Raw genomic sequence first — 21,108 nt, forward strand, 5'->3', positions numbered from 1 at the left:
ATGATACAAGAAGACCTGGTTCTTGGGATAGTGTTAAAGGGGTAAGGTTACCTGACTGAAATGGAAAATCCAGCCCGTCCCGCATGGTGCTGCAGAGGGGCAGCCCCATCCAGCATCTCAGTTCACATCTGGTGGTATCACCCCCCACCTGACACTCCCCTAGCTGTCCCCGTTGCCTTAGGAAGAAATCCACTACCTCGAGTGGCATGCAGAGAACCAGATCCTCTCCCCCAATGACTTACCCACTGAGTCACGTAAAGGTTTTCTGTGTCTCTTGGTTGAATGAATCAGTTGTTTTAAAGAGATGTGAGGAAAAAAGTGCTTTAAAACCTGCTATAAAACAAATGCTAATTTTTTTTTAAAGAAGACCTGGTTCTTTTGACAGCTGTATAGTGTTCCTTAGGATGACTACCACAACTTACCCATTTTCTCCTGATAATGGACAAGTAGGTTATGTAGGAGACTAGGCTCATGAAGAGACCCAAGATTATATCATGACTCAAAGAAAAGACATTTATTTTTTGCTCATACAATAGTCTCAGATAGATAGATCATCCTGATTGGCAAATAGTCTTTCTTGGGGTCATTCAGGGAATCAATATCTTCCATGTTATGGTCTACCATGCCCTAGAGCTGCCTTATCAACTGCATCTAGCCAGAAGAAGGGGAAAGAAAGCATGGAGGTACACTCGCTCTCTTAAAAGTCCTGGCACGGAACTGACACACATCACTTGCACTCACATTCCACCACAGAGAAGTTAGTTGGCTACCCCATCACTACAGGGGAATTGGCTGGAGGGCTGGAAATGTAGTCTAGCCATTTCTCCTATAATCCTATAACTCTGCAAGGTAAAGCCAATTTTGCTGGACAGCCAGTAGTCTCTGGTACAGGATGTTTCCAGTACATATTGGAAATTAGACTGCAACATCATTCTTGTAGATGTCTAGTAGAACACCTGACCAGGAGTAGTTTGTATAGCCGTAGAAGTGAAATTACTGAGTCTCAGGGCATATCTTCAATTTTAAGAGATCCTGCCAATTAGTTTTTAAATTGATTGTACCAATGTCCATTCCAAAGTGCAGGGAGTTCACATTGCTCCAAAATCTAGCTAGACCTGATACCATTCAACGTCAATAAATATTATTCTAATGAATTTGGTTAAAAAACTTAAAAATTCAATTAATATATTTAGTATAATCTCTAGTGAGTCCTGCTGATCCCTGGCTCAGATAGGAAAAAGGATCACCTGCGAGGGCCCTGGATGAGACTGGACAAGTTTAATCTCACACCAATTACAGGCACACATCTGTTATTGGGGGTTTGGGTGTAGACCACCACAATAAAGTAAATTTCACAATAAAGCAAGTCACATGAATTTTTCAGTTTCCCAGTGCATATAAAAGGTATGTTTATATTATATTGTAGTCTATTTAAAGTGTGCGATACCATTATGTCTAAAACAACAATGTACGTACTTTAATTAAAATCGGTATCTGTAAAGGGAAGAGCAATAAAGCAAGGTATGAGTGGATTCATTTGAACCAGCATATTTCAGGGCCCAAAGAACTATGGACACAACTGTATGTGTTACTTCTTCCAAACTCATTCCCATCTCTAGTCGTTATCTTCCCCAGACACACTGTGTCAGCAAGGAGACAGGTAGCACGTTGGAGTCAATGAACAATGGAAAACATCATTCTAACACCGAGTCATTTATTTTTCTTGCCATTGCCAAACACTCCCCAAGTCTTACGCACCAGAAATTAACAGAGCTTCTCCATTTTCCTCCCTGACAATCCTCATGTACGGAAAGGGCTTTAAGGGAGCAACTGCCAATGACAATGTTGAGTGGAAAGACCATGTCCTTCCCTTGTTGCAAAACTACCCGTTCTGGCAGTATCCCAATCAGGTTTCAATGCTCCCATGTTTGAAAGTGGTCTTCACAAAAGCCCACATTTTAAGGCTATATGGAGGAGCACAGAGAACAGAGTTAAAAGTGGTAACAGCCTTTCAGAATTTGAAAAGGCAGTATTGGTCCATATTAGGGTTAAGGGTCCCTGGCTTTTTATGTGGCGTAAGCCACAAAAATTGGCAAGAATATAGAAGACCAATATTTATGGAAAAGGGGAAGAGAATCCAGGAATACGACAACAGAGCTGATCTAACCAATGCTCCAAGGAAAGCCAGCCTCAAAGAGAAACAGCCTAACAGATACTATCAGGTAGGCATGAGGTTCAGAAAAAGAACTTTTCTTTCCAACTCCAGATAAATATCTACACCTGGTGTCAAAGTCTCAGGTTATAAAAAGGACAGAACACAACATCTAAAAAAGAAGGTAGAGGACAATATTCTCAGAAAATTCAAAGAGACAGACTTTGGCTAAAGGGAGATACGAGGACTTAACAGAGTGCAGACTAACAAGTCAGGTCAAGTCCAGGGGAGAAGGAATGTGCACCTTGCCTACCAATCTTCACGGGAGTACCAGCAATATTAGGGTTCTGTGTCAAACATCAGGAGCAAAAGGGTTTATTTCTCTCTCAATCCTCAAAACTTCAGGAGCAAGACAAGCTGCAGGAGGGCACTGGTCATAGCAACAGATGAGGCCTCACACCCAGGGAAGTTGAGGCGGTATTCATTTTTGCTGCTACTTTCTTCTTTCCAGTCATTTTATGTGTGGGACACATTCCTCCTAAGGCCGCATTTCATGTGTGTGGCTCTAGGTACTTACTGCCACCTCGGACAAACAAAGCATTTCCTAGGAAAACCTGTGTCCGGAGGGTCTAGCTTTTTTTATTCTAAATCTATTTTCTCACTTTCAATCCTAAAACCATATTGAGACAACAAACAGCCTCCATAAATTCTGTCACCCAAGCAGACAGGGGAACCTTATTAAAGGAGTGACAACAGTTCTAGGTTCTAGGCTTGTTATATCACAAATACAAAATGATAAATCAGTATGGTTTTAAAAAGTTAGTTTGGAATTGTTTTATAAGATGACGGAGCGACTACGAAATCAATGGAGCTTCCAAGAACATTCTACACCCCAGTATGGAAAGGATAATCAAACAGGTTTCTTAGTCTCGTACGGGGCAAGAAGGGCCTATAGTGGGCCTTAAGGAGGAGCTCTTTGGGCAAGATAAGAGAAAAACAGGAGGACTCCAATGAGAATAGCAGGAAAATCTACCAAAAAGGAGATGGGGATGGGGGTGGTGGAGGGTCCACGTGAATCAGTAGGGAAAACACTGAAATTTACACAGGAAGAAGGAGCTGAGAGTGCCACAGCCTTACACAAACAGCTGAAAGAGTAAATTTCTCTTCACTTGGCCCCCATGACTCAGGCCTCTCCACACAGGTCCCTGTGACCACAGCATCCCATCCACTCTCCCAGGAGTGCTTTCACACTGACTGCCTATTTCTTTCCTCGTTTATGATTCGTCTTTGGGGGCTTGACTTTCTGGAACTGTGTTGGCACTGGCTCCTGCTCTGGTTCTTTACAGGACGTTGCCACGAGCAGTTCCTCATGACTCCTCCTCTGATCCTTCCCTACTCTAAGACTCAGCTCTGTCTCAGGAAGCTCAAAGCCAGGCTGCTGCCGCCTTCTTAGAGACCTTCGGCTCCTGTGCTGCTGCCTCCGCTTTTCTTCTTCTTGCTGTCGCTGTTTTATCTTCATCAGCTTCTCAAAGCTTTTGGTCGTTGTTGGGTTTACAACAAACCAATCCTACAGAGGCAAAACAGAAACATCTGTCGTTGCTGGGTTTACAACAAACCAATCCTACAGAGGCAAAACAGAAAATATAGTGCACTAGGAAGTGGTATGGGAAGATTTTTTTTTAAAGGCATGATTAGGACAGAACACAGTAAAGAGGAAACAGATATGGAACCAGAGCTTAGAACTGTGTCTTTTAAACTGGAGAAATTCAGTACAGAGCAGTCATTACAAGCATTTCTTGTGTAAGACATGATTTCGGGTACAACAATAAGTGACCTAGGAAGTCTGATTACTTAGCATGATCCCACCCACTCCTCTCCTTTTTTTTTTTTTAAATTTTTATTTATTTATTTTATTTATGGCTGTGTTGGGTCTTCGTTTCTGTGCAAGGGCTTTCTCTAGTGGTGGCAAGCGGGGGCCACTCTTCATCACGGTGCACGGGCCTCTCACTATTGCGGGCTCTCTCGTTGCGGAGCACAGGCTCCAGACGCGCAGGCTCAGTAGTTGTGGCTCACGGGGGCCCAGTTGCTCCATGGCATGTGGGATCCTCCCAGACCAGGGCTCGAACCCGTGTCCCCTGCATTGGCAGGCAGATTCTCAACCACTGCGCCACCGGGGAAGCCACACTCCTCTCCTTTTAAAAATCTTCTCATGAGATGTAAAGCACTGAGCCACAGGAGATTTTTATTTCATGACAGTGTAGTGGTTAAGAGCATGAATTTTGCAGCCAGACCACCCGGGTGCAAATCCTAGCTCTGTTTCTAGCCATGTGACCATCAGAAAATTACTTAACCTCTCTGAGTCTCAGTTTAAAAAATTAAGGGTTAGGGACTTCCCTGGTGGCGCAGTGGTTAAGAATCCGCCTGCCAAGGCAGGGGACATAGGTTCGAGCCTTGGTCCGGGAAGATCCCACATGCCGCGGAGCAACTAAGCCCGTGCGCCACAACTACTGAGCCTGCACCCTAGAGCCCGCGAGCCACAACTACTGAGTCCGTGTGCCACAACTACTAAAGCCCAGGAGCCTAGAGCCCGTGCTCCGCAACGAGAGAAGTCACCACAATGAGAAGCCCGCACACAGCTCTCCGCAACAAGAGAAAGCCTGCGTGCAGCAACGAAGACTGAATGCAGCCAAAAAAATAAATAAAATTAAAAAAAAAAGTGAGGCAGAAAGGGAGGAACAAGGTAAACATGTTTAACACCACAAGGATTTCATAAATACAGGCATAAATTATTGAACAAATACTTGGGAGCAAGTCCCAAACTAAGTGAAATTTGTTGGTTCTAACTTTTGAAACAGAAACTGGAGAAACAAGTGAACTATACAAAGGCCAGATTTTGTCAGGAGATAATTATCTTTCAAATACTTCCCAAAGCATAAAAAGGTAATATTATTAAAAAAAAAAAAAAAAAAAAAAAAAGACTGCCTTCCTGAAGAAATCTCAGATATGGAAAGGGATTCCCAAAGCTTCAACCAGTAAAGCAACAGAAACCACAATGGATGACACTAACTAAAGCCCACACTGCTAAGAACTATTGCATCTGAAGGCAGAGGACAGCCGCAGGCGCTTGCTATATTTCCTCACCAGGCAACAACAGTATCTGCAGTAAAATATTCCAAGAGAATGTACACTCTACTCCTTGAGCTTTTGCAATAAGGGTATTTAATTATATAGTAGACAATTTCTCTGTTCACCTAGACTCCTAAAAACTTTCCCCAAGAGAAAACTCTTGACCTTCTGAACTTAAAGCATTTTTAACAGAATTTTTTAATTTTGAAAATTTACAAACTTTCCGGAAAAGTTACAATAGTTCAATGAACACCTAGATTGACCATTGTTAATCTCTCTTCCCCTCCTTCTCTTCCTTCTTCCCTCCCTCCCTCCCTTCCTCTGAACCATTCACAATTTAGCTACAGACATGACACTTCATCCCTAAAAACATCATCATGTATCTGCCTAAGAACAAGCGCATTCCCCTGCATAACTACAATACAATTATCACATTTTGGAATATTAACATTGACACATTACTATTACTTAGTAGTACAGCTAGTATTCAAATTGCCTCAACTGTCTCAATAACATCTTTTACATTGTTTCTATGTGGTATTTCAACAATATTCAAAACAGGTTGCTCAAAGATGTTGGAATACCAGAAAACAGGAGCATAGACATTGCTGTGAAACAAGAATTCCAAAGGTGTAAATGCAGCCTGGTTCCCAAATGTCTGATTTAATTGGACTTAAGATAATTAGAAGAGTCAGGGATGCTCACACCCACAGTGATTTTAAATGCTTTCACAGAAAAATACTATTACACGTCTAATTTTAGGAAGTTTTTAAACTCTAATGTAGACCCTTTAGTCTCTCTGACAGTCTTAGCCTATAATAACAGGCACAAAATTCACATCCCTTGTGGCATATTCATGGGGTCCACAAGATTATAAAAACACCGTGGGAAAGGAGAAACCTCACCTCAGCGTGGACAGAGTTGATGTGATACTTGACACCACTCTCTGACACAAATTCTTTTTGACATAGAAGACACTTGTATTTTCCAGCCACAAAGGTTCCCTATTTTCAAGAAAGAAAGAAAGAGAATGGTAAATTCAGGAACACATACCTGGGCAATGGGTAGCGACTGTCAGAGATGAAAAGAGGAGATACTACTTCAGCAAAGTGAAGAAGGAAGAAAATCCAAAACAGCACTATATTTAGGAAAACAAGTTTGGGCGTACTATCACCATAATACACCTATCCTAATGCAATTCTATACCAAACACCGACCCAACTGACCCTCCCCAACACAACCTGAAGTTCCCCTAATTTTATTATGTAACATGTCACATTTTTCTATCTTCCCTTATGTCTTCCACTTCACTTCCAGGTTCTCTTGGTTCCTCCCCTCAAATGATCAAACTCCTTAAGTTCAATGAGGCACCAATGTGCAATTCTTCCCACTAGAATCAATCCACTGCTGCAAAGAGTGCCTTAGGAATCCAGAATTAGAAGAGTACCCTCCATAAGACCTAGCTGAATGACTCAGAAACTAGGATCAAGATGACAAACTCCTAAGCATTCCTGGACAGATCTGGTTTGGATGCCTCCAACTCCCTTGTTGCCTTGACTGAGACTTCTCTCCACTCCTGAAGCTGCGGGTTTCCGTGGTGCTTATTTTGTGTGAGGAGATACTTCTGAATGGGAATGGAAAGTGGCAGCAATCCCCATGACTGGTAGGTTGTAGGGCACCAGGGTCAACATGGAAAAGATTCAGTGAGGTGAATGGCTATTAGCCTAACACCCAGGGATCACACCTCTCATCCCCAGAAGCCAGAATAATTCAGATGGGTTTGAGGATCTTCACCAATCCAGATAAGCACAATGTAGGTTGATTCTAGAAAGTTGAAGGCCCAATAAGACAGGGCAGGCCCAGTGTGGTAGACGCTCAGGTGGAAGAAGTTAAATCCCTGGTAGGGACTCAGAACTATATATTTTTCTCCAAATTTTTTCATTGATATGACTTATGGCTATTTTGGCCCATTCTGCATCTTGGACATACCCTGGCATCCCACCCAATTAACAGACCGAGGATCTTTGGGACAAAAAAAAAAAAAACTAAACTAAACTAAACCAGCCTTTGAAGATAGATAATAGCAAACAGGACAACTAGCTGTTCACTGAATCTGAATTCTCTTCCATGTCAGACTATTTTAGAGGTCACGTTAAGATAAATAGTTCAGAACATTACAAACCAATGTACAAGAGCCCAGGTGAGCTTTAAGGCCAGATACACTACTGTAGACAGCCTCACAGCCCTGAAAAAGAGAAAAAGAAATCATGTGAAGACTACACCAAACAGCATCCTTTTCTTAGCAATCTGGCCATTTACACTAACCCACTGTACCCTTGCGGGGGGGAGGGAGGGGGGAAGAAGCCCAATAAATTGCACCACAAACCACACAGAAAAATATGTAAGCCAAAGAACAAAAAGAAAACCAAGGAAAGGTAAAAGAAAAAGAGGTAAATAAGTTGTTTAAAAAAGCTTAAAACACTCTGTTCCCTGGTACTTTTCTGATACTTACAAATATACAAAAAATTGTATGCTCAAATTTTTCCAAAAATCAGCTTTCTTTAGTGCAAATGTGTCTTTTACTTCTTATATATCTACTCCTGCCCAAAGTACTGCATATATAGCTGTAGTAGATTAATGATGCCTGGAAATTCTCTGCCACTCTTCCCATCAAGAAGTGAGTCATTTATCCTCCCTTTGAAACTGGATAAGTCCTGTAATTTTTTTTTTTTGAATTTTATTTTATTTATTTTTTTATACAGCAGGTTCTTATTAGTCATCAATTTTATACACATCAGTGTATACATATCAATCCCAGTCACCCAATTCAGCACACCACCACTGCCACCCCCCTGTGGCTTTCCCCCCTTGGTGTCCATACGTTTGTTCTCTACATCTGTGTCTGTGATTTTTTTTGACCAACAGCATGCTATGGAAATGAGGCTGAACAAATTCTGAAGCTAGGCCTAAGAGATCTGAGCTGTTGCTTTTATGTTCTTGGAATACTCTGTCTGAGAATTCAGTCACCATGTACCCCACTGGTAACCCAACTACCATGCAAGAGAGAGAGGCCATATGGACAATCAATCTCCCAGCTGAAGTAGCTGCTTTGAAGCCACCTGGTATTCAGGCCCCATCAGAGCTCCCAGCAGAATGCAAGCCATGCATGATTCCGGCTGGTACCATACACAACTGCCCTCTGAGCCTTGACAGAATTGTTGATTTACAGAATCATTAACAAGGTAATTGATATTTTAAGCCTCTAAAGTTCAGGTGCTTTGTCACAAAGGAATAAATAACTGAAACAACAGCAGATGCTTGATCAACATTTAGTGAATAAATGAATGAGAAGGAACCACCTGGTTAGGACACTGAATGCGATGATACTTCTTGATATCTGACTTCCATTTGTGTAGTACTTCCTGGCTGAAGGTCGGTAGCCCAGGACGAGTGTATTTTAACTAAAAGACAAGCAACATTTTGTTGGAGGAATCCAACTTTCAACCAAAATACTCCAAAAGTAACAGAATTACATAACTCTTCAGGTTCATATAATTCTAGAGTTGCAGAAGTATATTTTCATACACAAAAATGATAATATGTAAGATCCTTTAAAGTTCCTGAAACACGTAAGTGTAATTGCCTACTGTTCTGTCTTAAAATAGTTTGATTTTTAAGAGGACAGGAGACTTTCAGATATAACACTTCATCTAAAGTTGAAAAAAAAAGCTAGTGACAGAGCATTATACAGTTAACATATTTGTTACAAGAGAAAGCAATATAAATTTTCCCTCTCTCTATATTATATATAATATGTATATATTATACTCAAGGAACATATATATATTACATATTCAATAGAAATATATGGATATGGGTCAAAGGCTATGAATCAAAATGTTAACAGTGGTATTCTCTGGGTGCTAGAATTTTGAGTGATTTTCATTTTTTTCCTGCTTATCTGCATTTATCATTTTTCTTCAATGACATCATGTTAATTTTTGATATTTTAAAAATTCTAACACAAAAAAATTAAGGTTCAACCTGAAAGAATGTGAGAAAACTCAGGGAATAGAACATCTATTCTTTGCTTATACTGCAAAAGTAGAATTATTCCTAGCACTTCCTTTCACATGCTTTGACACCAGTTAGTCTCTTCTTACAACTATAACTAGTTTCCAGAAGAGTTAACACCTGTAGAGACAGTTCTTGCAAAGTTCACCATTGGTAATACACAGTCCTCCTGCTTGAAAAATGGAAGCATCTGAAAGGAAACTGATTCCCTGAGACAGAAGAACAGATCCAAGCCCACAGAGGTTAATGGAGGAAGTAAGAAAGGTAACCTAAAGAACCTTCGGTAAATCACAGTACAAAACTGGTTTTATTTATAAGCATTTCCTCTTTCTTAGTCATTTTAATAGTATTAATTCTTCCAATCCATGAGCATGGTATATTTTTCCATTTGTTTCTGTTGTCTGCAATTTCTTTCATCAGTGTCTTATAGTTTTCTAAGTATAGGTCTTTTACCTCCTTTGTGAGATTTATTCCTAGGTATTTCATTCTTTTTGATGCAATTGTTAATGGGATTGTTTTAATTCTGATTTCTGATAGCTTGTTTTTAGTGTATAGAAACACAACAGATTTCTGTGTATTAATTTTGTACCCTGCAACTTTCCTGAATTCATTGATCAGTTCTATTAGCTTTTGGTGGTATCCTTTGGATTTTCTTTATATTGTATTATGTCATCTGCAAACAGTGACAATTTTACTTCTTTCCAGTTTGGATGTCATTGATTTTATTTTCTTGTCTGATTGCTGTTGCTAGGACTTCCAATACTATGTTTAATAAAAGTGGGCATCCTTATCTTCTTGATCTTAGAAGAAATGCTTTTAGCTTTCCACTATTGAGTAGGATGTTACTGGCAGGCTTGTAATAGATGGCCTTTATCACGTTGACGTATGTTCCCTCTGTAACCACTTTGTTGAGAATTCTTATCATAGATGGATTGCATTTTGTCAAAAGTTTTTCTGTATCTATTCAGATAACCACATGCTTTCCATTCTTTCGTTTGTTAATGTGGTATATCACACTGACTGATTTGTGGATACTGAACCATCATTGCATCCCTGAGATAAATCCCACATGATCATGGTGTATGATCCTTTTAATGTATTGTTGAATTAGATTTGCTAATACTTTGTTGAGGATTTTGCTTTATGTTCATCAGTGATACTGACCTGTAATTTTCTTTTTTTGTGGTGTCTTTGTCAGGTTTTGGTATCAGGGTGATGCTGGCTTCACAGAATGAGTTAAGAAGTGTTCCTTCCTCTTCAATTTTTTGAAACAGTTTGAGAAGGACCAGTGTTCACTCTTCTTTATATGTTTTGTAGAATTGACCTATGAGGCCATCTGGTCCTGAACTTCTGTTCGTAGGGAGCTTTTAAATTACTGATTCAATTTGGTCTGTTCATATTTTCTATTTCTTCCTGATTCAGTCTTGGGAGAGTGGATGTTTCTAGGAATTTATCCATTTCAGTTACTGTATTCTTCAGTTCTTCGGTTCTTCTTTATATTTTTTAACTCTTTGTTAAACTTCTCATTGTTCATCCATTCTTTTCCTGATTTCATTGAGTATCTTTATGAGCATCACCTTGAACTCTATCAGGTAGAAGGCTTATCTACTCTTTGCTTAGTTCTTCTTCCAGGATTTTGTCTTGTTCCTTTGTCTGGAACATAGTCCTCTTTCTCCTCATTTTGCCTAATTCTCTGTGTTTATTTCCATATATTAGACAGGTCAGTTACAGTTCCCCATCTTGGAGAAGTGGCCTTATGTATGAGACATCCTGTGGCACCTAGCAGCACACTCCCCTCGGGTCACCAGAACAATATGCTCTAGGGATTTCCCCCTATGTGGGCTATGTGAGCCCTTCTTTAGTGGCGGGGCTGGCTACTGTGGGCACACTGGTAGGCGGGGCTGGCACCTGGTCCATCTGGCTGCTAGGCCCTGACTGATGCAGTGGCTGCCGGCCCACTGGTGGGCAAGACTGGGTCCCAGTGCGGCTGACAGCAGGTCCCCGGGGGGTCCTGGGACTGGTGGTGACCTGCTGGTGGGCAGAACTGGGTCCTAGGGTGTCTGGCTACCAGGATTGGGGGCACCCAGGGATGATACTGGCCTGCTGGTGGATGGGACAAGTCCAGTAAGGCTGGCTGTGTAGCCCAGGGGGTCCTGGGGCTGGTGCCAACCCACTGTTGGGCAGGTCCAGGTCCCAGAAAAGCTGCCTGTGCAGCCTGGGGCTCTTAGTGCTGGTGCTGGCCCACTGGTGAGCAGGGCCAGGCTCTAGGGGGTGTCAGGGCTGGTGCAGGCCTGCTGGTGGGTGGGGCCAGGTCCTGGGCCAGTGGTGGAGGGAGCTGGGTCCCAGTGTGGTAGCTGCTCAGCCTGAGCCGGTCCTGGGACTGGTGCTGACTGGCTGGTGGGTGGTAAGCCCCTGGTGCTCGTAGGCTAGAGGGAGGACTCCAAAATGGCACTTGCCAGCACCAGTGCCCTCGCAGTCAAACAAGCTCCCCAAAATGGCTGCCACCAGTGACTGTTTCCCCTGGGGGAGTCACAGTTGCCTCCTGCCTCTCTGGGAGGCTCTCTAAAACCAGCAAGTGGGTCTGACTCAGGCTTCTTTCCAATTACTGTCTCTGTGCTGGGTCTTGGTGTGTGTGAGGTTTTTTGGTGTGCTCTCTAAGAGGAGAGTCTCTGTTTCCTACAGCCCTCTGGCTCTCCTGTATGCAAGCCCTGCTGGCCTTCAAAGTCAAACATTCTGGGTGCTCATCTTCCCAGTGCAGGACCCCCAGGCTGGGGAGGAGTAAGATGTGGGGCTCAGACCCCTCACAGCCTGGGGAGAACTGCTGCAGTTATGAATATTCTTCTGCTTGTGGGTCACCTATCCAGGGATATGGGTCTTGACTACCATGTCTCTGCCCCTCCTACCCATCTTGTTGTAGTTCCTTCTTTACATCTTTAGTTGTGGATATAACTGCTATTTTCTGCTAGTCTTCACCTCATTCTCAAAGATAGTTGCTCTGTAAACAGGTTTGTCCATGGGAGGAGGTGAGCTCACAGTCATACTACTCTACCATCTTGGCTACTCCCCCATGAATGGTTTAAATTAAATAGGATGTAGGGGGAACCCAAAATGTAGTAAGAGTAACACATGAACCTTATTCAAATGAGAAATATAATTATTACAAATGAGAAACATAATGAAAGGAGCGGGGGAGGTGGGAACCAACCTAAGAAACTTTGGAAAACAGTACTTTGACTATATATGCTAAGGCTAAAGATTAAAAAAACTGTATACAAATATTAGTCTCTAGTTAGTAAATTTGTTTTTTACAAATTTGAGGTATGGGTTAACAATTCTGAAACTACTTCATGTTATAGTAGGATTGAGCAAATAAATAAATGTACTGTAGACAGTGACAGCCAGGATTCTCACTACTAGAGAAAGGAGTACAAGTAAGGAAAAAAGAAGGTGCGAATGAAACTTGTAGTGTTGGACTGCAGATGAATCATGGCTTTAAACAGACAGATATAGAATAAATACTAGTACGTGTATGTGTGCATGAATATTCATACATAAATGTCATATTTCTATCTGTCAAGAGGGCCCAGAAGCAATGACATCCCAGTAGGAATGAGTACACCTAGCACTCAAATCTTTGTTTCTAAATATATTCTCCAATAAAAGAAAGCAGGATTCCTTAGAGAAACAGTTGGTTCCAGGGCTGGGGCAAGAAAAATACAAGATGCACCTACAGTATCTCATGGTGTCAGAGAATTTAAAAATGTTCAAAAAGTGATAGGGACATGCTGAAAAGACACAGGAGCCCACTTGAAAGAGCCCTTGATGGCCAAATCTGGGACAATTTGAGCAGCAAAATAATAATAGCATTGGATTATAACCCTAGAATAAAATAAGTATCCATGACTCCATACTTACATAAATAATAGAAGAAAAAGATCTTTCTCACAGTAGAATTCCAATTAACAATTGAATAAGAAATGATGGAAACAGAAAATCATCATTAGACTAAAACACAATAGAAATAATTGTTGCAGGCAAGAATCACTGATGGATGCTAAAAGTAAGTGGGCAGAAGTATAAAAAGACAGATTAGTTGAATGTCTCAATCTCGCCACAAAATATTTATTAATTACAAAGGGGAAAACTGTAATTTTGCCATGGAGAAAACTGGACACCTAATCAAGTGACCAAGGTTATTATCATCAGTAAAAAGATACATATACCTCCTAATATGGTATATTGTGAAGGGCCAACATTGCTTTGAAGGCATTTTTGCCAAAAACATAAAACCTTCAATCTAATCTTGAGAAAATACCAGACACACCCACATTAGGGATATTCTACAAAATAACCAGATAGTCTCTTCAAAAGTGTCAAGGACACAAAAGACAAAGAATGCCCAAAGAACTGTAACAGATTGGAGGAGACTAAGGAGACACAGTAAACAAAATTAAATGTGGAATCCTGATGGGATGCTGATGGGATCGTGTTATACTTACATGTAAGATGTTGGCATTAGAGGAAGCTGGGTAAAGAGCACATGGAAACTCTGTACTAATTTTGCAATGATTTTGTAAGTCTAAAATTATTTCAAAATACAAAGGTTTTTTAAAAAAGGAATACAGATTTGTAAAATAGTAAGAAATATATATTGGTCTCTGCGCCCTAGATCCTGCTAATACTTAGTCTTTGACCCTGGTACTTGACACAGAGGTCCTAAAATTTGTAATTCCCTCAGTTATAGGAATATCTGACACAGAGCTCCTAAATCTCTTGGAATTTCGTGGGTGACAGAAGCATCTTTTGTTCTAATGAGTTGACTCTTGGTGGACTCCTAGAAGGGGGCTGGTCACCAGAAAGACAAAGCAATGATTAGAAGTTTGGAACTTTCAGGCCCACCTCCCATTCTCTGGGAAGCAGAGAGGGTATGAAAATGGAGTTAATAATCAATCATGCCTATGTGATGAACCCTCCATAAAAATCCCCAAGTAACAGGGTTCAGAGAACTTCTGGGTTGGTGAACATATCTATGTGCCAGGAGAGTGACACACCCCCAACTCCACAGGACAAGAGCTCTGATGCTCAGGACTCTTCCAGACCTCACCCTATGTATCTCTTCATCTGGTTGTTCATCTGTACCTTTCATTACATCCTTTATAATAAACCAGTAAACGTGTTTCCCTGAGTTCTGTGAATCATTTGAGCAAATTATCAAACCCAAGGAGGGGGTCATGGGAATCCCAATTTATAGCCAGTCCATCAGAGTACAAGTTGACAACCTGGGACTTATGACTGGAATGTGAAGTTAAAGCAGTCTTGTGGGATTGAGCCTTAACTTATATGATATGATATTAACTCCAAGTAGATAGTGTCAGAACTATATTAAATTGTAGGATACCCAGCTGGTGTTGGAGAATTGGCCAGTGTGGGAAAACCCCACACATCTGGTATCAGAAGTATTGTGAGTGTGTGGTAGTGTGAGAGTAAAGGAAAACACAGGAGGTTTTCCTAAACAAATTGCTTGTGTTTGCATCAATAAACACCGGAAGGACACACAAGAAACTAATAAGAATGGTTAACCATAGATACAGGAGAGGAAAAAGACAAATGAGAGTGAGATATCTCAATGTTTATCATCATTTTGACTTTTGAACCACAATCCAAAAAATTAAGTTTTCATGTTTAAAAAAAATAATTATGCCTTAAAACCCATACACGGTCAAAATATAAAACTGTTTGATGATTTTGAGAAAGTATCTGCTAGGTAACACTACCAAAACTTATCAGTGAGCTAACAAATTCTCTAACACATACCATGCAAAATGAAAGCAAATGGACTGCAATATCACAAGATATATATCACTGTGCAAAATTCACATCTAAACTGAATTTAGATAACCATGTCCTTTAGCCTGTGGCATGAAAAAAGTGGCAATAAGTCTGAAACAAGAAAGGATGTTCTGATATTCAAAAACAGGATCCAACTTCTTGGACACCAGTAGGACTGATTTTTAGACCAAATAAGAAAAAGTGTTAACTTCTAGATTTGACCTATTTTCTTGTAACACATAACATTCCTCTCACATGGGTCAAAGCACTAGGTCAAATCTAAACTATTCTTCTTGACACCCTGGAGAGTAAGAGGCCCTTAACTCTGATCTTAGTCCCTACTGTATAGCCCTCCAACCCCTTCCCATGACTACTCCACTGTCATATACTCCTTGTCTCCTCTTGGCCAGATAGGGCTCCTTCCCTCTATGATCTGTTTATTCTAAACCAAAGGCTTCCAAGCTGGGTTCTGCACCCCTCAGAAGTACATTTGGGGCCATGGAGGGGAATGATAAAAGTATCAAGGATAAGGCTAAGTAGACAAGCCTTTGGGCTCACTACCCCTAGTTACTCAGAGCAACTCCATTTTTAGTTATTTTATATAATGGTGTTTTGCATAAGCCTTTATTATTTGGAAAAAAAAGTAGGTGGGGAAAGGGGTCCTACTGCTATAAAAACAAACTGAAAACACCTACCTAAACTAAATATTAAACTACTACATATGAACTAACGAAGTGGAAACATACTGCGCAAAGACCAAACAAAAAAGTGACCTGGGAATTCAGGTTCACCCTGGAAGTAGCCTAAAATTAAGAGGGCTCCTTAAAGAACTTCTGAAAAAGACTGTCACTCTAGGACCTACATGAATCCAAACACTGAAGCTGGATCAGATATACTCCATCTCCAAGGATAAAGGAGCAAAATATTGTCTATCATGTACTCACTCAAGTGTGTTTACTTTTCTGTATGTAGTAAGCCAGTATCAGACATAATGGTTCAAAATTAATACTACTTTCTGCCTCACCTTCCGATCATCAGGTACCAGATCCTGAAGCACCTTTCTCTTAGGCCACTCCTTGGCTAGTTCAGCAGAGGCCAGCTCCTGCAGGTGGTATACAGCTATCTTGGCAGAACGCCTCTGAACTCGGCCCCCACTCTTTGGCTCCAAGCTCATGTCCTTCAAGCATTCTGGCTGTCCTGACTCTGGAAAGAAGGATATCTGCAAGAATAAGACACAGTACAACACAGGCCTGAGAAATGGCTTCCATCAGATCCAGTGATTAAAGGCTGTCCTTCCTGCTCTCAATATCGAAAGAGCTATTTAAAAAAAAGAAAGAAAGAAAAGAAAGCTACTTACTAGCTTGCTAACCACTAGTATAAAGCTCTACCATCTTAATGCATATTTTACTGGAAAAAAGCTTCTTAGCAGGATAAAATCTGTTGTGTTGGAATAAGTGAAAGTGGTTAAAAGTCAAGATATACCCATATACAAAGAAATAAACATCAACCCATACACAAAAATTAATTCAAAATGGATCATAGCCGTAAATGTAAACCATAAAAGTATAAAAATTCTAGAAGAAACCTAGGGAGAACGTTTTGTGATCCTGGGCATGATGGTTTTTTGATGTGTCAACTTGGTGAGGCTACCGTCATCAGTTAATCAACCAAACATTAATCTAGATGCTGATGTGAAGGTATTCTTGTAAATCTAATACATGTCCATAATCAGTTGACTTTAAGTAAGAGAGGTGTGACAGAAAAAAGAGGCAGGAGACATTTCAAGCATGAGAGAGACTCAATACTGTTGCTGACTCGAAGATAAATGGACCATGAGCCAGGGATTGCAGGTAACCTTCAGAAGGTGAGCACATCTCCCAGCAAACACGGAAATGAGGTCCTATACCTGAATGGAACTGAATTCTTGAACCATCTTAACGAGCCTGGAAACAGATCCTCTCCTCGAGCCTCCAGAAAGGAACAGCCCTACCGACACTTTGATTCCAGTCTTGTGAGGCTCTATGGCTCTCTGGTTCCCCTCTTGTGAGGGGAACCAGCTGAGCCATGCTGTAACCTGGACTTCTGGCCTAATAAACTGTGAGATAATACAGTTGTGTTGTTTAAGCCATTAATTTTATGGTGATTGTTATAATGCAGCAAAAGAAAATTATACACTGGATTGGGCAAAGATATCTTAGATACAACAACAAAAGCATTATCCATAAAAGGAAAAAAAAAGATAAACTGAACTTTATGAAAATTAAGAATTCTGCCCTTTGAAAAACACTATAAAAAATGCAAAGACAAGCTACAGACTGGGAGAAAATATTTGCAAACATGTATCTGCTAAAAGACTCGTGTCCAGGGACTTCCCTGTTGGTCCAGTGGTTAAGACTCTGCGCTCCCAATGCAAGGGGCACGGGTTTGATCTCCAGTCGGAGAATTCAGATGCTGCATTCCGCACAGTGCAGCAAAAAATAATAATAATAATAAATGAATAAATAAAAGACTTGTGTCCAGAATATATAAAAAACTCAAAATATATTTAAAACGTAATAGCAAGACAACAAAAACTGCAACAATAAAATGAACATAGGATTTCAACAGACACTTCACTAAAGAAGAAACTTCACTAAAGACTGACATTGCCAATAAGCAGATGAAAAGATGGTCAATATCATTAGTCATTAGGGAAATGCAAATTTAAACTGCAGTAAAATACTGCTACATACCTATTAGAATGGATTTAAAAAATGAACATGACAAGGGCAAGTGCTGATAAAGACGCAAAGCTCCTGGAATTCTCATACTTTGCTGGTGAGAATGCAAAATGGCACAGACACTTAGGAAAACAGTTTGGCAGTTTCTTACAAAGTTAAACATACACTTATCATATGACCTAACAATCCCATTCCTAAGTATTTACCCAAGAGAAATTAAAACTTATTTTCAGGGCTTCCCTGGTGGCGCAGTGGTTGAGAATCTGCCTGCCAATGCAGGGGACACGGGTTCGAGCCCTGGCCTGGGAAGATCCCACATGCCGCGGAGCAACTAGGCCCGTGAGCCACAACTACTGAGCCTGCGCGTCTGGAGCCTGTGCTCTGCAACAAGAGAGGCCGCGATAGTGAGAGGCCCGTGCACCGCGATGAAGAGTGGCCCCCGCTTGCCACAACTAGAGAAAGCCCTCGCACAGAAACGAAGACCCAACACAGCCAAAAGAAATAAATTAATTAATTTAAAAAAAAACAAAAACAAAACTTATTTTCACACAAAAACCTTTATGTAAATATTTATAGCAGCTTATTCAAAACTGCCAAAAACTAGAAACGACTCAAATGCTCTTCAACTGGTGAATGGATAAATTGTGAAATATCCATACAATGGAATCCTAGACTGAAACAAAAAGGAATAAACTAATGATCCATGCAACACATGGATGAATCACAAATGCATTATGCTAAGTGAAAGAAGCCAGACTCAAGAGGGTATATACTGTATGATTCCATTTATATGACATTCCAAAAAGGCAAAACTATAGGGACAGGAAATAGATCAGTGGTTGCCAGGGGCTGGGGATGGGAAGAACAACTGACTACAAAGGGACACAAAAGAATCTGGGGGGCATGATCAAATTGTTCTATATCTTGATCATGGTGGTAATTACATGACTGTATGTTTTTGTCAAAACTCTTATAACTGTATACTAAAAAGAGTGAATATTAATTACCATATGTAAGTTATATCTTGCAACTTAACGCTAAAAAAAAAAAACGAGGTGGGGGAGCCTAGAAATGTAATCAGGAAAAGAAAAAGTCAAGACAAAAAAATTGGAATAGAGGAATCGGCTGGATAGAATCCCACAAAATTTCTCGCTTAGGGAGAATGCCTTAAGCTTTAAAAATATAGTAATGAGTTTACTTCTGCCCAGACTATACAATGAACTTTGATTTCTTTAACCTAATAATGATCAAACAGCAGACAGGAGAGCACAAAAGAACAAGGAAGAGAGAGAACAAAAACATTCAGATTACAAGGGACTACAAATGAAGAACCAAGGATGTAGGAAAGATGCAGGGGCAAGCAGTCACTGCAGAACAGATCCCCAAACAGGGTCTGGAAAGCAATCAGTACTCACAGGCCCATGCTCTGACCTCAGATGATACGCAAGTCCAGCCTTCGATCTATATGGCTTTCCACAGTGGTGACATTTCAGGGTCATCTTCTCTAGCTCTGCAGCCCCTTTGCCACATTTTCTGACATGATACAGATATCCCATGATGCTGGTGAAGCTACTAGAGCAACTCTGAACAAAGGAGAGAGGCCTATATTATAATCTTACATATTTTTATATGATTTCTAAACTTCCAAATAGCCACATCATACAAACAGACGCTCTGATATCACTAGACCCTCTCCAGCATTTCCCATTGGCACAACCCTTCCTTGTCCCTGGCCCAACTGCTGTCCTATCTACCACCAAGTATGATATTCAATCAATTTAGTCAGCAATCAGTAAACTAGAACTGTATACCTCGTCTGTGTCACAGCTTCCTCCTTGGTCTATGATCCAACTCCACCCCAATATCAAACAGCCAGCAATATCAAAGTTCCTCACATGAGGTTACTACAATCCTCTTTATCACACTAAAGAAAGGATGACAAAGAAACTCCTTCAAACAAAGGGAAAAGGGAGAACAAATTTCTGGAGATGAGAAAGAAAATAAAGAACTGTTAATGAGCTCAGGAGACCCTGAAAAACAGAAGTCGCTCTTATGCTGGAAGATGACACAAAACCAGGTCTGTAAGGGAGAAGCAGGAGACATGGAAGCGAATAACAGAAAGACATTGACCTGAGACTCCAGGCAGAAGGAGTTGCTGTCTTTGGGCTCTTACCTCACGCATACACCTCAGCTTTCCCAGTCTCTTGAGAACTGTTCGGAGACGTTCCCTCTCACTTGGCTCATCTATTTCATCTCCAGCCTTCAAGATGGGCTAGAAAGCAAGAGAAGCAAACAGGCAAATGACTCATGGACAAGACAGATACAAAAAAAAAATTCTATCATAGGAGAATCAAGGACTGGACTAGTACCTAAGCTGATGCCCATGAAGTCTAAGTTGTCTGACTCCTGGTTTTCTCCATCTTCTCCTAAACAGTGGAGTGAATGTAAAGGAACTAAGAGTTCAAAGCCTCTACCTCCCAGGATATGAACCTTTGGGCTAACCTAAACACAAATACCTATGTATCCAAATTTCATTGTGTGTAACTCTTCTATCTAAAGGGTCTTCTTACTTAACACCCCATGAAGTCCCAGAGCCTTAGCCATCTCCACTGATTTATCTACACTCGTCCAAGTAAAGGCATCCAAATACCACATAGGCTCATATAGCACAGAAGACACTCTTACCAAGCTATTATGATTTGCCATGACATGATACTTCATCCCTGCCAGTGAACGAAGTTGTTTCCCACAATGATGACAAGTGAACATTTCCTACAAGGGAAAAATACTGCTCAGGGCCAGGCTGTTCAACAGAGAAATAGAATGTCACAAAGTCCTATTCAACTGCTCTGGTCTGTATCTCCTTTATTTCCCAAATTCTATAATAGTCAATGAATCTCAAAATCCCAAAAGCTCATTGTCATGTCCTCAAGGGCAAAGAGGTAAAGGCTATTCATTTTCAAAATAATAGGAACTACCATTTACTGAGTGCCAGTATTTGCCAAGCAATGGGGTAGACACTTAGCATGTAATATTTCTTTTTTATCCTCTCATGGACTACACAAGGTAGTAACTATCTCTACTTTATAAATGAGAAAACTGAGGTCCACACACAGAAAGCTAAATGACACAACTAGTAAGTAGCTGAATGAAGATTCAAACCCAAGTCTGTCAGACTCCAGAGTCTATGTTTTCTCTATGACACGA

At 40.7% G+C, this 21,108-nt stretch overlaps 1 protein-coding gene across 4 annotated transcripts in view; it reads right to left on the reverse strand.

Moving 5' to 3' along the window:
• Positions 1-536: 536 nt before the first annotated feature.
• The window catches only part of ZNF512 (zinc finger protein 512), a 34,397-nt gene continuing 13,825 nt past the window's right edge, over positions 537-21,108 (reverse strand). For 2 of the 4 annotated variants that reach the window (XM_007191348.2, XM_007191347.2), the window contains exons 7-14: positions 20,587-20,673; positions 20,075-20,173; positions 19,317-19,484; positions 16,206-16,400; positions 8,638-8,739; positions 7,461-7,523; positions 6,184-6,282; positions 538-3,719 (exon numbers count right to left, since the gene is read on the reverse strand). In XM_007191348.2, coding sequence (XP_007191410.1) covers positions 3,411-3,719; positions 6,184-6,282; positions 7,461-7,523; positions 8,638-8,739; positions 16,206-16,400; positions 19,317-19,484; positions 20,075-20,173; positions 20,587-20,673 — 1,122 coding nt within the window. In that variant the 3' untranslated portion in view covers positions 538-3,410. Of the gene's footprint in view, positions 3,720-6,183; positions 6,283-7,460; positions 7,524-8,637; positions 8,740-16,205; positions 16,401-19,316; positions 19,485-20,074; positions 20,174-20,586; positions 20,674-21,108 lie in introns of all 4 variants that reach the window. The other 2 variants (XM_007191349.2, XM_007191350.2) reach the window with 2 other exon arrangements.

The sequence above is a fragment of the Balaenoptera acutorostrata genome, chromosome 12 (assembly GCF_949987535.1).
Source record: "Balaenoptera acutorostrata chromosome 12, mBalAcu1.1, whole genome shotgun sequence".
Taxonomy (NCBI): domain Eukaryota; kingdom Metazoa; phylum Chordata; class Mammalia; order Artiodactyla; family Balaenopteridae; genus Balaenoptera; species Balaenoptera acutorostrata.